Here is an 18942-nt window from a genome sequence, read left to right on the forward strand (position 1 = left end):
GGCATATAATTATCGTGCAATAAAATTAATTTTTCTTTATTTGAACAGTGTGGTTTAATAATATATAATTATTAGAACCATAAGTCATAGTATTATTTATATCAATGTTACTAATCCATATATAATACTAGTTAGAAAATAAATAAATATATATATATATCTTTCAAAAAAAAAAGAAAAAAGATATTAATATCCGAATTGAATTGGTATTCACTATTACGAATCAAATAAAATTATTGTCAATAACAGATATAAACTCTAAGACTACTAAATAACAGTTAATTGTATTTATTATTTAAAAATCTCAAAATATATTCTAAATAATGATAAATTATAATTATTTTATAGACTATTACGGACTTAATATAATAAAACTTTTCACTTTTTGAAATTTATAATTATTTAAGACTATTATAGATTTTTTATTTTAATAATTTTTCTATTCCTAAAGTAATAAAACTAAACTCATATAGGAGACTGATATAACTGATCAAATTAAATCACATTAATATTATTAATTGACTTATAATTATAATTTCTAATTAAGATACAACAAAAGTTCGACAAAAGAACAGTATAATTATTAGAAAATTAATATTTATTGTTATTAAGTTTATTATTAATGTGAAAAGCATAATCGAAAATAGAATAATTTTTTTCCTTTATATATGAGAGGCTCAATAGACCGGAATAATATCGTGGGCTACACAGTATGGGGTAGTCCTCCTTTTAAATGACATTTTTCAAAGTTGTGATAACTTTTTGTATCAGTGAGGACTCGAACTCGAAACTTTTAACTTCTTAGATCTTTTACGAGAAGCAGGAAGTAAAATATAAAATTAACAATATAATATTATTTCGTTTGATATTAATGTGAATGGCAAATTAATATCAATGTCTTGGCGTAATCGTAACTTGTGAACTTTTCAGCACTACAAGCTTTCTGCTATTCAGGTAGTGCATATGGCTGTCAATTGGTTTCATCAGTTTACTGATGCACGATCAGGTGTGGAGCAGCCGAATTCTGGAGGAGCAGCAGGTATGGAGTTGATGACTAGTGACAGTGAAGCAGGTGCAGCCCGCTGGATACCTTCCTGAAAATTTTATTAAAATTAATGTTGACGCTGCTGTGAGGAAGTTGGGAGATGTTTTGTCCTGTGGACTAGGGCTGTAGCGAGGAATTCTACCGGCCAATTGGTTGCTGCTGCGTCTAAATTGTTGAGGCAAGCGATGGAACCTGTGGACGCTGAAACTGAGGCTGTGTTGTTGGCAGCTCAACTAGCCCAGTCCCTTCAGTTCCAGTATGTTTGCATTGAAACGGATAATTTACAAGTAGCTTCCCTTGTGTGACTAAAGGTGATTTGCCAATGTCTGATTTGGGTACTAGGTTGCTTAATGTTTTGAATTTCTGCTTTAGTTTTAGACAGATTTCTTTCTCTCATGTAAAGCGTGATGGTAACAGTTGTGCTCATCACCTTGCTCAGGCTCTCTTTAGCTTTCAAACTCATGATAACGTTTGGGTTGATAATTTCCCAGATTGTTTGTTCCCTTTTGTGCATGCTGATATGGCTGCACTGTTTCAATGAATAGTTCTATGTTTATCTCTCAAACAAAAAAAATATAAATAAATAAAATAGGACCATCCAGGTTAATATTAGTAAAATCAAAACATAATATTCCATAAAAAAAAAAAAAAAAACGTAATGTCATTGAGTTTATTTTTTAATGTTAATGTGAAAAGCAAATTTTAATATTAAAATAAAAAGAAAATGTAATATTATTAACATATGTCATTACCTAGTTATTTTAGGCTTTTGTCAATATATTTAAATTTATTAGCGTTATTTTTATTGATGACAATGTTCCCTTCTCGTTCCACTTTTATAATTTTTATAAATAAAATTACCAAAATAACTTATAATTAAATAAAATTTTACTACAATCTTCCATATGTTATATTCTTTTCTATAAATTTTTAATAAAAATATTCATAAATTGAAAAATCAAAAAGAAATCCACAATATTTACAAATTTTAGTTTTATTTAATTAGTTATATTTATGTATACATAAAAATTTAATTACTATATTTTTTACAATAATTAATAAACTCAGTAATAAGGTTATGCATTCATCATTTTTATTAGTTAATATAGTACAATAATAATAGGAAACTAATTTTTCTTAGTCTCTACATATGATTTAATTAGCCATACCTAATAATAAGTAATCACTCATAATATTTTTATATCAATTATAAATGCAATAATTTTCTTTTTTCATAATTTAGCTGAGTAATTATATTAGTTACGATAAAAAAAGCATTAATTTTCTTATAAACTTGACTAATTAATTACTTTTGTTCTATAAATATCCTACCAAATTTCAAAATCAAGTATTTCTAACAACTCCCAACACAAAATACCACATCATGAAATATCATAGGAACTATAATAATCAAAATATTTTTATAATAATACTTCAAATTTCAAATTTTTATCCATCTTTTTAATATTGAAAAGATTATTATAATTTTAACTATTAAATTATTTCATTTTAGAAGTATAATTTTATTATCGGCATTTAATAATAAAATATTATTATTTTAACTCATTTCAAATTTAGTACGAATTATGATTTAAATTTAGGATGAAAAATTTATCTTGAAGTAGATATATCATGATTTAAAATATATCTTGAAAACTTTAAAATGTGAACCCTTACTCAGCTAAACCCTTACTGGTGGTTACTCCTTCCTTTTTTTTTTTTTTCTTTTTTTTTGTAAATAATGATCAAATTTGTATACAAGTTTGAATTATTTTTGTCTAAGTATTGAGATTTATCGTTACTCATGTCTTGAGATTTTGTTCTCAGTTCTGAGTTATTGTTATCACCATTATAGTAATTGTGTCTAATGTCTTTTGGCAGTTTTGTAGTTATGCAGAAATAAGTGTAGATCTCCTCGCCAATAGAAAGAATAAATTTGAAGGTAATCATATCGGATTTGTAGAAAGACCATGGAGTCAAACAATGACCGTGAATAGCCACCAAGTAGAAAAAACGATTGCCTATGCAAATATTATGCATTATCAATTCGATCATATACTTTAAATCAATATTATATTTTTCTTTTTATTTTTTGTATAAATGGTTTATTATTAGACTTTTTATACAAAAATATCAAAAGATATTGATCTGTATCTCATATTTTAAATCAATATATATATATATATATATATATATATATATATATATATATTTTTTTTTTTTTTTTTTTTGTATAAGTGGTTTATTATTAGATTTCCTTTTAATGAAATTTTTAGTTTGATTTCTTCTTAAAAAAATAGATAAATAAATATTATATTTATTATGAATTAAGAATAAATAAGTAATATTTCCTCTGTCGCAAAATATAAATTGATTTTTAGTGTTTGTTTTATTTTAAAATATAAGTCGTTTTGAGTATTTTTCAAAGGGCAATAAATAACGTTTTTTCAATGTTACCTTTGTTTATATTAAATAAGTTACCTTTATAAGTTATTTTTAATTTTAAAATAAATGATAATTTGGTCAAAATACCCTTAATTTTATTATAATTTAAGAAAATTAATTATTTCATTAATCTCCGTGCAAAACAATTAAACAGCTTATATTCAACACGTTTCAAACTCCAGGACAAACATAAAAATTAAACTAACTCTCCAGTAAACTATTTTAACTTCCTTTAATTTTAATTCTAACATTTTTAATATTCCCTTCGTCCAAAAAAATAATTCATTTTTTATTTTCACACAGATTAAGAAATAATAATTATTATGGTTACAAAGATATTTTATTCATATAAATTTCTTATTACGCCATTTTAAATAACACATTAGCAATTATGATATTTAAATAATAAATAACAATCGGTGAGGATTATTTAAAATAAAATAAAATTTAATAAAAATATAATAGACAATTTAAAGATTAACTATCATGCAAAAAAAAAAAACTATATTTTAGAAAAAAAAAAAAAAAAAAAGATCAACTATGGATTTTATACGAACGGAATATATGGAAACTTTTGAATTGGAGGGCAATGTATTAATGGTTGTCCCTGTAATAAATGTTTTTTCCGTGGATTTAACTTTTAAATATTGCAAAAAGATACATAACTTCCTCTAATTTCAATTCAAATGTTCTTAGTATATAGGAACTTTTCAATTGGAGGGCAATGTATTAACGGTTGCCCCTAAAATAAATTTTTTTTCCATGGATTTAACTTTTAAATTTTTTTTTTTTATATATAGAAGGCCCAATGGATGAGACTAATATTGTAGGTTATGCAATAAGGCAATTCTTTCTTTTAAATAATATTTATCAAATTGGTGATAATTTTTGTTCCGGAGAGAGTTCTCTTACTTCTTACATTTTCTATAAGAGGTTGGAAGACTAATCAAATCACGTCTGATTGATAATATTGCAAAAAATGTGTCTGACTATTTAAGTTACTCTTTACAAATATATTTTATCAAAATTATAAATTTAATTAAATATATATATATATATATATATATATATATTCTATTTTATATAATTAAAAAATAATTCACAGTCAAACAGTTAATTGAAAATATTAATTCTAGCATACCTTCTTTTGAAAAAAAAAATTTAAATGAGCACCGGCCATCTTAACCAAAATCTTAACCCGAGTTACGTTTGGAGGGTTAACCCGGTTAGTACTCGACGTGTTGCGTCTCTACCATCAACTGTAAAATAAAAATCTGTAAACCATTAAAAATTTCCTTCATTTTTCATGTTCCCTGCTTTTATAAAATCTTTATTCTTCACACTTTTAGCGTAACACCACTACCCTATCTCTGCAAATTTCTCTCTTTGTACCAACTAGAAAACCAGAATTTTGTCGCGCAGACACGGAGAGGGACACGGTTCTGCGTCCTCTTTAGGCTATTCGAGCGGGCTTTTCGGAATCCGGATCCGATCTGTTTCGTCGCATCTCCAGATCTATTTGAGGTAATATGCTTTTGTTTATGTATATGCCTCTCTGTTAGTTCTACGGTGTGCTTTGAAGGTTTCACGGCGGAAGTGTAATTGTTTATGGCTTATTGGAATATTTATTGTGTTTGTCTTTGGAAATTTTATGTTTCGTTTTCCTGATCTGTTTTTATTGAATACTTGATTTTGATCTATTTAGTGTTTGGTTATGTTTCGTCTTTGCCATTTTTAGCCATTTCTGTTAATTGATCCATTGTTCTAAACGATTTTTCTGCGTATATGAATATGACATTTTTAATTTAGTTGTGAAATCAATGAAATCAGTTTGATTATAGAAGGTTCATTTTATATGGATTTGATGTTTAATGTGCTTGTAGGTTAACTTAGATCCAGCATTGATTCAAAGATCTGCTTAATTTAGTAGCTTTCTCATTGATGTCGAAAATGAGGATGCCCATGGTGTACCGGGCTTCTGTTTTGATGGTTCTTTTTTTGCACACTTGCAATGCATTTTATTTGCCTGGTAGCTATATGCACACATATTCCACTGGTGAAAAGATACTTGCCAAAGTTAACTCTTTAACTTCTATTGAGACGGAGCTTCCCTTTAGCTACTATAGTCTCCCTTATTGCAAGCCACCTGGTGGAATAAAAAAAAGTGCTGAGAATCTTGGGGAGCTCCTTATGGGAGATCAGATTGATAACTCTCCTTACCGGTTTAGAATGAATATCAATGAGTCTGTTTTCCTTTGTACTACACCCCCATTGAGTGAACACGAGGTAAAGCTTTTGAAACAGAGAACACGTGATTTGTATCAAGTGAATATGATTTTGGATAATTTGCCTGCTATGAGGTATGCAAAACAAAATGGAGTAAATATTCAGTGGACTGGGTTCCCTGTTGGCTATACGCCACAGAATAGCAATGATGATTACATCATCAATCATCTTAAGTTCACTGTCTTGGTTCATGAGTATGAAGGGAGTGGGGTGGAGATCATTGGTACTGGGGAAGAAGGCATGGGTGTGATTTCTGAAGCAGACAAAAAGAAGGCATCTGGTTTTGAGATAGTTGGTTTTGAGGTTGTACCATGCAGTGTTAAGTATGATCCTGAAGTGATGTCAAAGCTTCATATGTATGACAATATCTCATCTGTCAATTGCCCCTTGGACCTTGACAAGTCTCAGATCATAAGGGAGCAAGAGAGAGTTTCATTCACTTATGAGGTTGAGTTTGTTAAAAGTGATATTAGATGGCCATCTCGTTGGGATGCTTATTTGAAGATGGAAGGTGCTCGTGTCCACTGGTTCTCAATCCTAAATTCTCTTATGGTGATCTTTTTCCTAGCTGGCATCGTTTTTGTCATATTCTTAAGGACCGTAAGAAGGGATTTGACTAGGTATGAGGAATTGGACAAAGAAGCTCAAGCACAGATGAATGAAGAGCTTTCAGGCTGGAAGCTTGTTGTGGGTGATGTCTTCAGAGAGCCAGAGTGCTCAAAGCTTCTCTGTGTCATGGTTGGGGATGGAGTTCAGATTACTGGAATGGGAGTTGTCACTATTGTTTTTGCAGCTCTTGGTTTTATGTCACCAGCATCAAGAGGAATGCTACTGACAGGAATGATAATTCTTTATCTTTTCTTGGGTATTGCTGCTGGCTATGTTTCTGTACGTTTGTGGAGAACTATGAAGGGAACTGCAGAAGGGTGGAGATCAGTGTCTTGGTCGGCTGCATGCTTCTTCCCTGGTGTTGCCTTTGTTATCCTCACAGTGCTGAATTTCATTCTGTGGGGAAGCAAGAGCACTGGTGCTATTCCCATTTCCTTATATTTTATACTTCTGGCCCTCTGGTTTTGCATTTCAGTGCCACTAACATTGTTAGGAGGATTCTTTGGAACCCGAGCGGAGGCAATTCAGTATCCAGTTAGAACCAACCAGATCCCAAGGGAAATTCCTGCACGCAAATATCCATCATGGCTTCTTGTTCTTGGTGCTGGAACTCTTCCATTTGGAACCCTTTTCATTGAGTTGTTCTTCATCCTCTCCAGCATCTGGCTCGGACGGTTCTATTATGTCTTCGGTTTCTTGCTCATAGTGCTTTTGCTGTTGGTGGTTGTTTGTGCTGAAGTGTCGGTGGTTCTAACCTACATGCATCTCTGCGTGGAGGACTGGCGATGGTGGTGGAAGGCTTTCTTTGCTTCTGGTTCAGTTGCTCTCTACGTCTTCTTATATTCCATCAATTATTTGGTTTTCGACCTCCAGAGTTTGAGTGGACCTGTATCAGCTGTACTCTATCTCGGCTACTCGCTGCTCATGGCAATTGCAATCATGTTGTCTACAGGCACCATAGGCTTCCTTATGTCCTTCTACTTTGTGCATTACCTTTTCTCATCCGTAAAGATTGACTAGAAGCATTTTGTCTTTTAACAATCAGTTGAGAAGACTCTGCTTGTACGAAGAGAAAGCCATCTTGCTTCACAACTCCACAAATTTTTTTTTTTTTTCTGATATTTCATTTGCTAAAATTCGTTATGATAGCTGATCTTGTTGTGATGTATTAAAGACTATCAGATTACATGCTAAAAATTGCATCAAGGCCTGTTATAATTTCTATGCTTCGAGTTTAGGACATAAATTACTAGTTTTTTTAGCTTTTTGAATTACATATTTTGGTTTATTCAATTACTTTATAATGTGATGTTACCTTTTTTTTTTTTTTTTTTTTTTGGTTTTGTTCAGCCACTTTATTATATAAACGCAGTTTAAATGGCCTTTTCCTTAACAAACTATTCAATGCTGTCTAAATTTGTCTGTCGTAAATTTCTGCTTCCATATTTTTCTTCCAAACCTTTGGTTGGAGCTTCACTGGGTAATTTTATATTTGAGTTCTAAAAACTGATCTTTAAGTCAAACTCAAATTTGAACCTGACTTGGACTCGTTTTACAATTGAAAAGAAAAAAAAAAAAAAAAATCATGGTTGATATGTAGGTTTTGCTCGAGCTCAAGCTTGTATGTTAATTATTGAGTTCACTTAACCTCGGGTTGGAGATTGAGAAGTTGAACAAAATAAGCAAATACCGAAGTCAAATAATTATTAAAAATTTCAGAATTTAACCGTTAATGAAAACCTGAACTGCCTATATCTGCAAAACACATAAAAAAAATTGAATTTCATATGAAAAGTAGATATATAAGTGCTCTGCTTCACGTCACAGTGAATGACTTCATTAAGATTGCTTCCCATCATGGTGCCATATAAAAAATAATGACTTGTATTATGTTCTTTTTGATTGATGACAAAGAAATAGGAAGGCGAATGACTGTATTATGTTCTATTATATATATATAGTTTGTCCACGTCATAGAGAAAAATGATCAAATAATCTGTAATCAACCAATAAAAAATTCATTGTATTAGGTAGGATGTAAAATTTGTATTATATGAGCTCCCGTTTAAAATGGAAGAGTCATTAGCCAATACAATCTCACCAAAAAATAGAATGGATTGATTGATTTTGAAAACATTACTATCCACTTCATGAATAAGAAAAAATATGATGATTATGATACAAGTTAAAAACTTTTAATCATCAACACCTTCCATAGTCTTATTGCTTGTCATAGTTACCTTTTATGTTCCAATTTGAATCTCCAATCATATAATAATTTATTATATTTGGATATAATTTGAATCTATGAAACATAAATTTTATAAAGAGTGAAAAATAATTATTCCATTCCATGACCCAACAAGACCTAACTACTTCTAGCATATAGTAAAGGGTTCAAATCAAGCTTTTCTCTTCCTCTCCCTTAAGTCCTCACCCAAAATAGATAAATCACTTGTTTATCATAATTTTTGTTCCATAATGCAAATAATTTCTACTGAAGTTTTTCTCTATTTGTAATCCTGGGGACTAACTATTACCTTCTATTTTCAGGAAATAATCACAAAGTCAGATTTATTGTAAATGATGCAAAAGTAAATTCAAGCTAGCACACAGAAACGGTTGAATGTATTACATAAGCATTCAAATGCAACACACAGACTAACTGCTGGAGTTTCATCCAAAAGGACAACTTCTGGTCTGCCTTTGTTTTACTTGTACAGAAAACACAAGATAACTCAAGACTCACTGCTGAAGAAAAAGGTAGACAAGGTAGCCTCGTAACCAACCTCAACCTGCATGGATTGATTCTGTTGTGTAATTTTGAGGTCCCCGCAACTCCACTGATGCTTCTGACGCTAGCATCACAATTCAGATAGGCTGTGCAGCCTTTTACCAGCACCTTCTTGGAGTCCATTGAAATCCTTCTGATATGTATTTGTTGGTTACCTGATCGAAGGGAAGTGATCTTCAGAACAAGATGCAATCAGAGGTAGAAAACTATGATGTTGGACTAGACTAGAAGTATTTGCTCTGATTGTCTCCAGTGAATTATATGCATTGCATGTATTTATCTGGTTTTGGTAGAAAGTTGGCACTGGTGCCATGGTTCCTATACTAGTGCATTCTTGCCCAGCGTAACTTGCATTGCCTATGGTAGCACCTCGAAAATAGTGATTAGAAAATAACCTACGTGCATTCTCTACTGCAAGGTCCAAGTAACTACTTTGCGCTGCCTCAAACCTTAGAACAATCTTCTCAGACTGCACAAGGATAAAATAAATGAACTATTCAAGTTCCTTTGCAAATTCAATTGATATAACTGAATTCAATTTTCTTCAGATATGAAGCCTTGAAAATCTTCTGACAAATTAACCAGTGCATTTTAAATCCCTCTTCTGATAATCAATAGGCAACCATTTAATTTTCCAAACTTAAGAGTCTCAACTAATTAGTCAAACCTAATACATAATGGTTACCTGAAGCCTAATTATTGAGAAAACATATTCCCTAAACTAAAATAAAACGAAAAATTATTCTTATATTTAGGAAAATAATTAAGCTTACCGTCATTTGCATAAAAAGACTACCTCCAATATTCTCATTAGCTTTTGCTTTGCCTTTGGCATCAGTGTATGCGGAACTGCAGCATCCAAAACACATGGTTGCAGCTGTTAGCTTCATCATAACTCCAAAATAAAAATCTCCAGTACCATTACAAAATTAATCAACATAAATGATTTATCTTACCTATTTGCTTGGGATGGTGAAAGGCTCACAGGCTTGCTTGAGCTTACTGTGGCTCGAGATTTTGAGGAACTTTTACCTAGTGGCATTTAAGACAAAAGGCAAGCTCTAAAATGAAACACACTGCTTTAAATTTAAATGTCAGCATATCTAGAAATATAATCAAAGCAAACAGGTTTAAATAGCTTCCAGTTCACCCAACAAAGCACTATGCCTATCTGTATTTTAAGTTTCTAGTAATTTTTTATAATCCCTCGTACATTTAAAAGAATTCCAAGAATCTTTATTCATGTTAGTATGTTACAGCATTTCTTCTGTGCCAGAGGAACATAATTTAAATGTTTTCCCTTTTATGGTTTACACAGAAGAAGCACAATCCACCAATGCTGCAGGAAAATTCATTCTACTGTCGCAAACAGAAGTCATATGAAAAGTTTTCAAATACCAAGTAGGAGTTATTAAAAATAAAAGAAAAAGGGCTTGGAAGGATGTAGTTGCACTTTCTGATACTGCCTAGAAACTACATGGTTGGAAGGAATCCAACATAACAATTGAACACAGCTTGTTCTGGACATTTCACCACTAAAACTGACCTAAGAGAACAGGTATGTATTTATTTCTTGGGAAATATATAATGCGATCCCTGTGGTTTGTGAAATACAACTAGTACGTCCCTGTCTTTTTAAAAATAAACTACAATATTTTTATAGTTTACTTCCGTCAGACTATAAGGTCTTTCTGTCCAATTTTTACATGTTTTCCGTTAAGAACCTTATGAAATAGCGAAAATACCCCTTTTATTTTAAAAAACGCAGGGGGCAGACTAGTTGTATTTTTCAAACCATAGGGACGCTACTGTAATATTTTTAGTATCTCTCCTTTAACATTTGTGTTTTCTTGTTGACTTAATGGAAAAGACGCAAAAATTTGACAGAAGGACCTAATAGTGTAACGGAAGTAAAACATATGAAAAATCAGTATATTTTAAAAAACACAGGGACAAACTAGTTATATTTCACAAATTATAGGGATCGTATTGTATTTTCCCTTATTTCTTCATAATTCAAATTTCAGTTCATGGAATGAAGTGAAAACTTAAGTCTGTCTGGAAACATATATGCATGTGGCTTTTTTTTTATTTTTTTATTTTTTTTATTTTTTATTTTTATTTTTTATCTTGGTAGAATTACTTCCCTGCATGTCCATCTGAATTCTTTAACTTCAAGGTTCTTTCAATCCCTTTCCTTCCTTCCTCTTTCTACCAGACATACATATGCATAAACTAAGACACATGTACTTACCTAATTTTTTCCAATTGTCAAAATAATATGCAATTACCAACTTTAGATCTGTACAGTACAACTTCTTAATTCCTTTAGATTTTTATTACTTTCATCTTTAATAGCCCAAACGCGTATTTACATCACTATTTTCCTTTCTGATCTTTAAGAATAAAGCTTGAGCGCTAGGCAAAGAGAATAAAATTTGTTTACACAAGAACTTCATTCCCTAATTGATCTCAGATTATGTCAGATATAAAGAATAGGGAAAAAAAAAATTTCAGCATGCATAAACAACAGTGAAGGGGACAAGGTCTTATGCTGCTGAACCTATTTTAGTTATTTTTGTTCATCTACGCAGGTGTCCTGCTACTGAGTCGAAATACACAAATTCTGAGCACAATAAGTAAATTAAAAGGTACTTCAGTACATAAAAGAGATATTTGAAGGGATAGTTAAAATAAAAAAAGTTGGTCATACTACATTCAGAATCTGTGTCGAACTATACACACACACACTCATCAAATATTGCCTATGCCACTTTGACATTTGATTATGTAGATGCTCTCTTTTTCCTCTTGTCAACAAATGAAGCAGTAAAGTGGGTATTAAACTACTGAACTCAAGTTTAGTTATTCACTTTAGCAATTGTGGAATATATATAGAATGAAAATTACAACATAATTTCATTGGGATTATCTATGTTTTCCAAATACAAGATAGATTTGAATTTTAGAAAAGTTTACCTTTTCTCCACTTAAAATTGTAGCTTTAAAGGAAGCAAGCCCGTACCTATACTTTCTATGTACTAGCAGAATTTGTTCTCTGGAAATCATTGTTTTCCCTTTTGTATTTCCTTTTAATATTTATGTGTAGTTCTATTATTTGTTTGTTCCTCCTAATCAGCAAGCCATCCTTTTCTACAGCTTCCATGAATTGAAGAAGTTCTCCATTAACTTTCTAGTTGTTATAGGGAGAAAGAGAAAAAAAAAAAAACGATTCTATTTTTTAATTTCCTTCAGAATATGTGGTTTTATAATATACTAATAGCTTTCAAATCCTCTACTTTCTCATATCAATTGACGCACTTGGATTTTCAGAAATAAGACCAATTCTTAAACTTAATTAGAGAACTCACCATGTTTCACTCTCCCAGGCCACTCCTTCACTGAATGACGGCCTTGCCTGTATTTCTACAGCATATTACACAACAATAAAGTCAGTACAGTAAAATGTTGGTTTCCCATTTGTTATGATATGTTAACTACTCATATAGCTTCTAAAATGGAAACATTCAATTCAAGTTGTTGAAAAACACCTGGAGATGGCTCTTCACATGGTAAAGAGTTAAACCATCAACATCCATCATGAACTGAATAGCCTTTGGAGTTGCTTCTGCAAGTATATGTTAAAAGTCATAACATTAAATGCTTGATTTCCTAAAGTAGCATATACATAACAACTGATACAAGATGCACAAAGATATCAAAGTCAAATCACTTGAAACAACATTATGATATGATCATTAGACAGATAATATTTCTTTCTTGATTAGAAATATTGGACAGTCAATATTTGCTATAAAGGACCAACGCAATACCACTGGTCAACAACTGAAATAGAAAGTGAAAATAAAAAATTCCATTGCAGATGATGCATGGGAAGGAGATCATGGCAAAATAAATGAAACAAAAAGACCAATGATGAGGCATATATACTTCCTAACTTAGATTAGAAGTCATGAAACGACAATCACTCTTACCATATTAATTAACACTGTAAAAGTTATCCTAGCTTGGTTTAACCACAAGCAGATAAGAAAACTGCAACATTGCTAATTACTCTCAATCCACCACTCAATTATGAAATTAGGATTTCACCTTGCCTTGATAAGTTACCACTTTAAACTCCATTGTGACTTACCATGACTGGGCCTAACCAAAAATTATATGGATCACAAAATTCTCCCAAATTGCTAGAAGATAGGCTCACAAAATGCTAACAATGTCTTCTTTTACTCTTTTAATGACATTCTACCATGAACTTCATTCATTAGAACAAGTTTCACTCTCAAAATGTGTAAGTACTTGATGCAGCATTTTTACCATATTTAACTGACAAGGGCTGAATCGTGGTCTGGCCAATTTTACTGCCTCCTATTAGTTATTTGTTTTCTAATTACATTTAGTCATTTTATTGATAAACTGCACCTAAATTCAGCATGGCAGTAAGACCAACTTATGGAAGAACATGCTAGTTAAAATTATATGCTTAAAACTGTAATTCTGAAAGGAAGCTTAGTGCATTGACAACAAAATGACCTCACTGCTTCATAAACAAAATTTAGTACAAAATTGGACGAAGACAGTGTTAGGAACTCTAAGTCGACATGAAACACGCATTTGGACCGAGAACATTAATTTGATACTAAAGTGCTGAAACACACAAAAACAGGTACTATATGTGAATAAAGGTCATGCATGTGCCTGATGACTAGAGTTGACAAGAATCAAAATGAAAAGGAGTGAGTCAACAATAAAAATAGAAAGTTCTCGTTAACATGGTCAAAAATATATTTTAGGTTTTTTTATCCAATATGGAAATTACTGTTACAAGATCATATACATTCAAGTTTTTCCCATTCAAATCAGATATAGTATCATCTCCAACAGCACTTAAAACTGTGTGCAGCACAATACGTACTGATAAATACACGATAAGCATCCAACAAACACCTTTCTAATAACAAAGTTCTCATTGTGCACAGCGATTAAAAATGAAAAGACATATAAATTAGAAGCTGACAAACTTACTCTATGTACATGGCAAAGAATGATTCATGAAATGTAAAATAGCAGAAATATAAGAACATTCAAAATTCATAAATGAAGATCCAGAAGTGTAAAACAATCCATTTAACAAATCCAACAAAGGTTTTATAAGCAGCCACTGAAAAACTATTAATTATTGATAAGCATTACATAGAAATATGCAAATCTTCAAGAAGGAGAAAATTGCCACTGAAACTAAATTCGCAAATGTTTTGCTTGTTTAATAGGAAATAAAAAAAAGCTCAAAGAAACCACATATCAGAACTGCGATAATATTGAAAAAGAGACAAAAGCTACCTCGATGTACTGCTAAACCTGGACATTGTTTCAAGAAAAACAACAGGAAATTAATAAAACTCAAACTGAGAGGACATGTAACCAGGAGGATGTGAGAGAAAATATAACTACAAAATTTGCTGTAAGACTCACTCAAAATGACAAATTAAAAGATAATAAATAATAATATCAATCGAGACTAATTGAATAAAGTACAACCCAAACTGAGAGGACATAAATCACCTGCATGCTTGTTAAAGGATAAGAAAAGGAAAATAAAATGAGGAAGAATTGCTAGGTTAGCCAGAGCAACTCCATAAAAGTAAATAAATCTAAGCAAAATTATTATATCTTTCAGCTGATAGCTAGATATGAAATCTAGCAGTACAAATCTATATAACTAACATATAGGATATATGGTAAGATAACAACCATAGTGCTGCATGCAATTATCTTTGAAAAACCAGTGATGCAAAAAGAAATCAAACTTTTGACAATCAAAAGACATTGCTAAAAGGACAATTGTTGAAACAAAGTCAATAAATAAGCGAATTGTACTAGAAGTGCATGCGACGGAGAATTCGAAAATTGATTAGAAAAATTTAACTTGGCAACCTCAAATCTAGATAAAAAAAACCATACTGAATCCAATAAAACAAGATCCAGATCACAAGTCACCTTTGCACATCAAAAGAACCATGCAGCTTGAAATTACAGTTGATTAACACATGTTTAAGAAAAAATGAACAATCTTATTAGCTTAAAATATTTTTAAAAAAATTCTGAAAATTAGAAGTTATTCTCAGAAATGGATTCAACATCACTTGCTTAGCATTCTGCAATAACTTTGTTAAAAAGGAGGGAAAAGAAATCTTTGTTCTCAAAAGTTAAGGAAATCAATTGAACTAATAACCAAATCATTCATCGAATCAAATGAATGACAAACAAAGAAAGAAATGATTAAAAATATTAAAAGTTGTACTAACTTCTTGGTCCACCAAGATGTCTGACAGCTCTAACAAAGCAATTATGAAGTTCTGGAGTCCATCGAAGACGAGGTTTTGTATCAGAACTGAAAATAACAGAAGGTTGAGGAAAAAACAAGTGAAGCTCTTCCTCATCCCTCACCATCTCGTTATCACCTTCCCCAGGTGAAACAAGATAGGCATTAACTATGTTAAGATCATTTGGAGTTTCCTCATTCTCAACAACAACCACCACCTCCCTTTCCTCCAATGGAACAACATGATCATTAACCAAGTTAGGGTCAGGGTCAGGGTCAGGGTCAGGGTTAGGATCAGGGGCAAGGGTTTCTTGGAGTGCAAGAAAAGCATTATCAAGGTCCCATTCATCAAATAGTGGAACAAGCTCAACATCAGAGTCATATTCAAGTTGGGGTTGAAGCTCAAACTCATTAGCGTACTCAAATTGAGCTAAATTATAATGTAATCCTCCATTTTCAATTTCAAAATCATCTATGCGCTGATGAGTGTTTGTAGGAACATCCCCAGCTCCTTCTAATCCTTGGAACACCTCCATTCCTAAACCTCTCTGTTCCTCACTACTCAACAAGCACAAATTATTGCTTCTATATCATGCATGCCATCAACCCATGACCAAGACTGCGAAAAATTACTGAAACCAGACAACTAGACAGACTGCCACAAAGGGACCCATCCAAAAATTTTTGATGGGGTCCATCAATTTGAAAAATAGCAAAAAAATTTATACCCATTAAATAAAATCCAGCAAAATTCCAAGAACAGGCTCAACGTCCTTTTTGTAAGCATTAAAGAATGAAAGTAAGATTTGTGCACTAAGGAATTAACATCACGAGGAAATGAAACCGATGAAGAGGGGGTGAAAAGAACCACTAGACTCACCTGAGAGCGACAATTAAGACTGCAAAAAGACATTGCCTTAACAGTGTACGGGAAGCTGATGTGGGATTTTGCAATTGGTGTTGATTCCGCTTTGGGTTGTCACTGAAAGAGAGAAAGTCTCTGTTCTGTTCTACTTATGGCATGTTCTGCTGCATGTAAGGAAACGTGTAAGGCTCTTTTTTTGACTATGTTTGTCTCTAGTGTTAATGGTGAGGTGGGTTTTTGAGGATTTCGAGGTAGATAGATGTTTGTACTGAATGCACTTGCCATTGTTGGTAAATGTGAAATAATCAAATCTGGGTTTCTTCTTTTGAATTTGATGTTTCCTTCTCAAGAATAAACCTTTCTCCTCTGTTCTTCTTCCTTCCTGATTAGTTCATTGCACTTTTGTCCGCACGTGAGAAAATGAAATATACTACTAAAAACCCAATGAATAAATAAATAAATAAATATACTTCGCAGTTTTCGGTTAATATATTTTTTTTTATATAATAACATAATCCTTCCATTTCCTTTTGAAAATTTTTTTTAATAACTCTCATCAAACAAATAAAGATACCAACTAAACCATATGATATTAATAATTTCAATGTTTATATTTAAACAAGATTAAAAGATGATATATTATCATATAAAAAAATTAAATTGATCCATAATTAAATTTTTTTAGAGGTGATCCATAATTAAATTAAAAAAAAGAAAAAATAATGCGTGTATAGAAAATATATGAATATATCACCTTCATAAAATTACTATAATTGTATAAAAAATATATCATGTCTCAGTGTCATGTCTATATTTACTCAGTTACATTTTAAAGAAAATAAATTTCAATATTATCATGGTCAAAACAAAAAATCACTTCGACTGAAATAACAATTTCAATTTATAACTTAAAAATACCTAATTTTATCTTAAAAGAAAATAGGTATTTTTCTTTGATAGGAATGCCAGGTAAATTGAATTTTTTCATGGAATGCCACATATTTATAATGTGGCTTTTTTAAGTGAAAATTCATGTAAAGAAATATTATATCTTCCACCTCAGCTTAGCCTCATCCCCTCTCTCTCTCTCTCTCTCTCTCTCTCTCACTTTCTGCAACTCTCTTCTCTCTTTTTCAGGATTTAATTCTTTAATTCTTTTTCTCTTCCCTCTCACCTAGTCCCTTCCACTGACTGCCATCACCATTGACACTGTTATAGTTACCATTGTCATTGTTACCTGAAAATGCATGTTAACTTCACAAGAAAATAGGTACTCAAATCACTAACAGCTTCGCGATCATTATTCAAGCAGGCTCCTAATCTCGAAATCATCATCGCCTCTTTTAATGCTTCCATCATAAAATATTAAAACCAAAGAAGACAAAACAACCGCCAAAAAACACCATAAGAAGGTGAATTTCCAGTTCTTTAGTCTTGTAGAAAATAAATTTATGTAGATTATAAACTGCAATATTTTTCTACTAAACTCAAAGACCCATTTATAACAAAAACAATCGAATCCAAGCTTCGATCAAATATTTATCAAGATCCTGAAACAAACATATGCAAATCAAAATAAATATTCATCTAGAGATAGTAGCCAAAAATAAAATTTCAGATCATGTTACCCGAGATCTCTATTAAATGGAGGTGTTTTGTTTTGACATTTTGGTTTTGGAGGTTTAAGATCTTGTTTCTTGAGAAGGATGGTAGCAGCGCGCTGAAGATGGATAGGTTGAAGAGAGAGAAATTAGGTTCAAGATGGAGAGTTGAAGAGAGAGAAAAAATAGGCTGAAGATGGATAAATGCAGTTGTAGAAGGAGAGAGAGAGTTGCTGAAGGTGAAAATCGAGCGCTGAGGTGGAGGATAAAATAATTTTTTAAATGAATTTTTATTTAAAAATAAAAAAGCTCCATGTGAAATTTTGACTAACGAAAAATTCAATTTGCGTCAAAAAAAACAATTTATGGTTATAAAAATATAAATAAATTAAAATATAGTATAGTGATTTTTTTTTACTTTGAAAATATAGTATAGTGATAAATGTATTTATAATTTATTTTATATAAAAAATATTTTATTATTATAAAAATATAAGTAAATTAAAATATAATTGAATGGTAAATATAATTAGAGTTGACTGTAACCGCAATGCATAAAACATTTCACAAAAATATAAAATTAAATATTTTTAAGTTATAAATTGAAGTTGATAGTTTATCGGCCATTACCTATTTAGTTCAGGCCCTTTAACCGTACAAGTGAATCACGTAAATATTATTCTATCTACCACTGCCAAGTGCCACTTATCCCTTTTTTTTTTCTTTTTTTTTTTTTTACTTTTACTTCCAACAGTAAATGAAATGTTCTTTTATTTTTTCATCACTGCAAATGTAAAAAGTTAAAAAAAAAAAAAAAAAATCCTAATAAAGGCATATGGTTAAGAAATACTTCCTCCATTCCACTCTCACAAAAATAAATAGGTATTTTGTTTTGTTGTATTTAAGTGCTCATTTAAGATTTTAAAATTATATTAATTTTTTTTTCAATTTTAT

At 31.1% G+C, this 18942-nt stretch overlaps 2 protein-coding genes across 2 annotated transcripts; one reads left to right on the plus strand and one right to left on the minus strand.

Moving 5' to 3' along the window:
• The first annotated feature begins 4760 nt into the window (after positions 1–4760).
• On the plus strand, positions 4761–7646 carry LOC105643495 (Endomembrane protein 70 protein family). Its single transcript, XM_012228627.4, has 2 exons — positions 4761–5014; positions 5374–7646. Exon 2 carries the CDS (start codon positions 5432–5434, stop codon positions 7403–7405), a length of 1974 nt encoding a protein of 657 aa, XP_012084017.1. The 5' UTR covers positions 4761–5014; positions 5374–5431; the 3' UTR covers positions 7406–7646.
• A 454-nt stretch (positions 7647–8100) lies between these two features.
• On the minus strand, positions 8101–16324 carry LOC105643484 (uncharacterized). Its single transcript, XM_089718866.1, has 7 exons — positions 15506–16324; positions 12731–12807; positions 12551–12605; positions 10136–10211; positions 9953–10028; positions 9335–9648; positions 8101–8140 (listed from the first exon to the last, which is right to left on the minus strand). The coding sequence occupies exons 1-7, from the start codon at positions 16056–16058 to the stop codon at positions 8101–8103; spliced, it is 1191 nt and encodes a 396-aa protein (XP_089574992.1). The 5' UTR covers positions 16059–16324.
• Positions 16325–18942: the final 2618 nt, after the last annotated feature.

This window comes from Jatropha curcas, chromosome 3 (genome assembly GCF_041381405.1).
Source record: "Jatropha curcas cultivar XTBG-Jc1 chromosome 3, XTBG_Jcur_1.0, whole genome shotgun sequence".
In the NCBI taxonomy this organism is placed as follows: Eukaryota; Viridiplantae; Streptophyta; class Magnoliopsida; order Malpighiales; family Euphorbiaceae; genus Jatropha; species Jatropha curcas.

What these genes read in the sequence shown, in the direction of transcription:
- LOC105643495 (XM_012228627.4), top strand. Translation starts at nt 5,432, where the DNA reads ATGTCGAAAATGAGGATGCCCATGGTGTACCGGGCTTCTGTTTTGATG.
- LOC105643484 (XM_089718866.1), bottom strand. Translation starts at nt 16,058, where the DNA reads ATGGAGGTGTTCCAAGGATTAGAAGGAGCTGGGGATGTTCCTACAAAC. An exon ending in GCCTGGGAGAGTGAAACATG is followed by an intron (nt 10,212 to 12,550) that starts GTGAGTTCTCTA and finishes AAATGCCACTAG; the next exon opens with GTAAAAGTTCCTCAAAATCT. An exon ending in TCACCATCCCAAGCAAATAG is followed by an intron (nt 10,029 to 10,135) that starts GTAAGATAAATC and finishes TGGATGCTGCAG; the next exon opens with TTCCGCATACACTGATGCCA.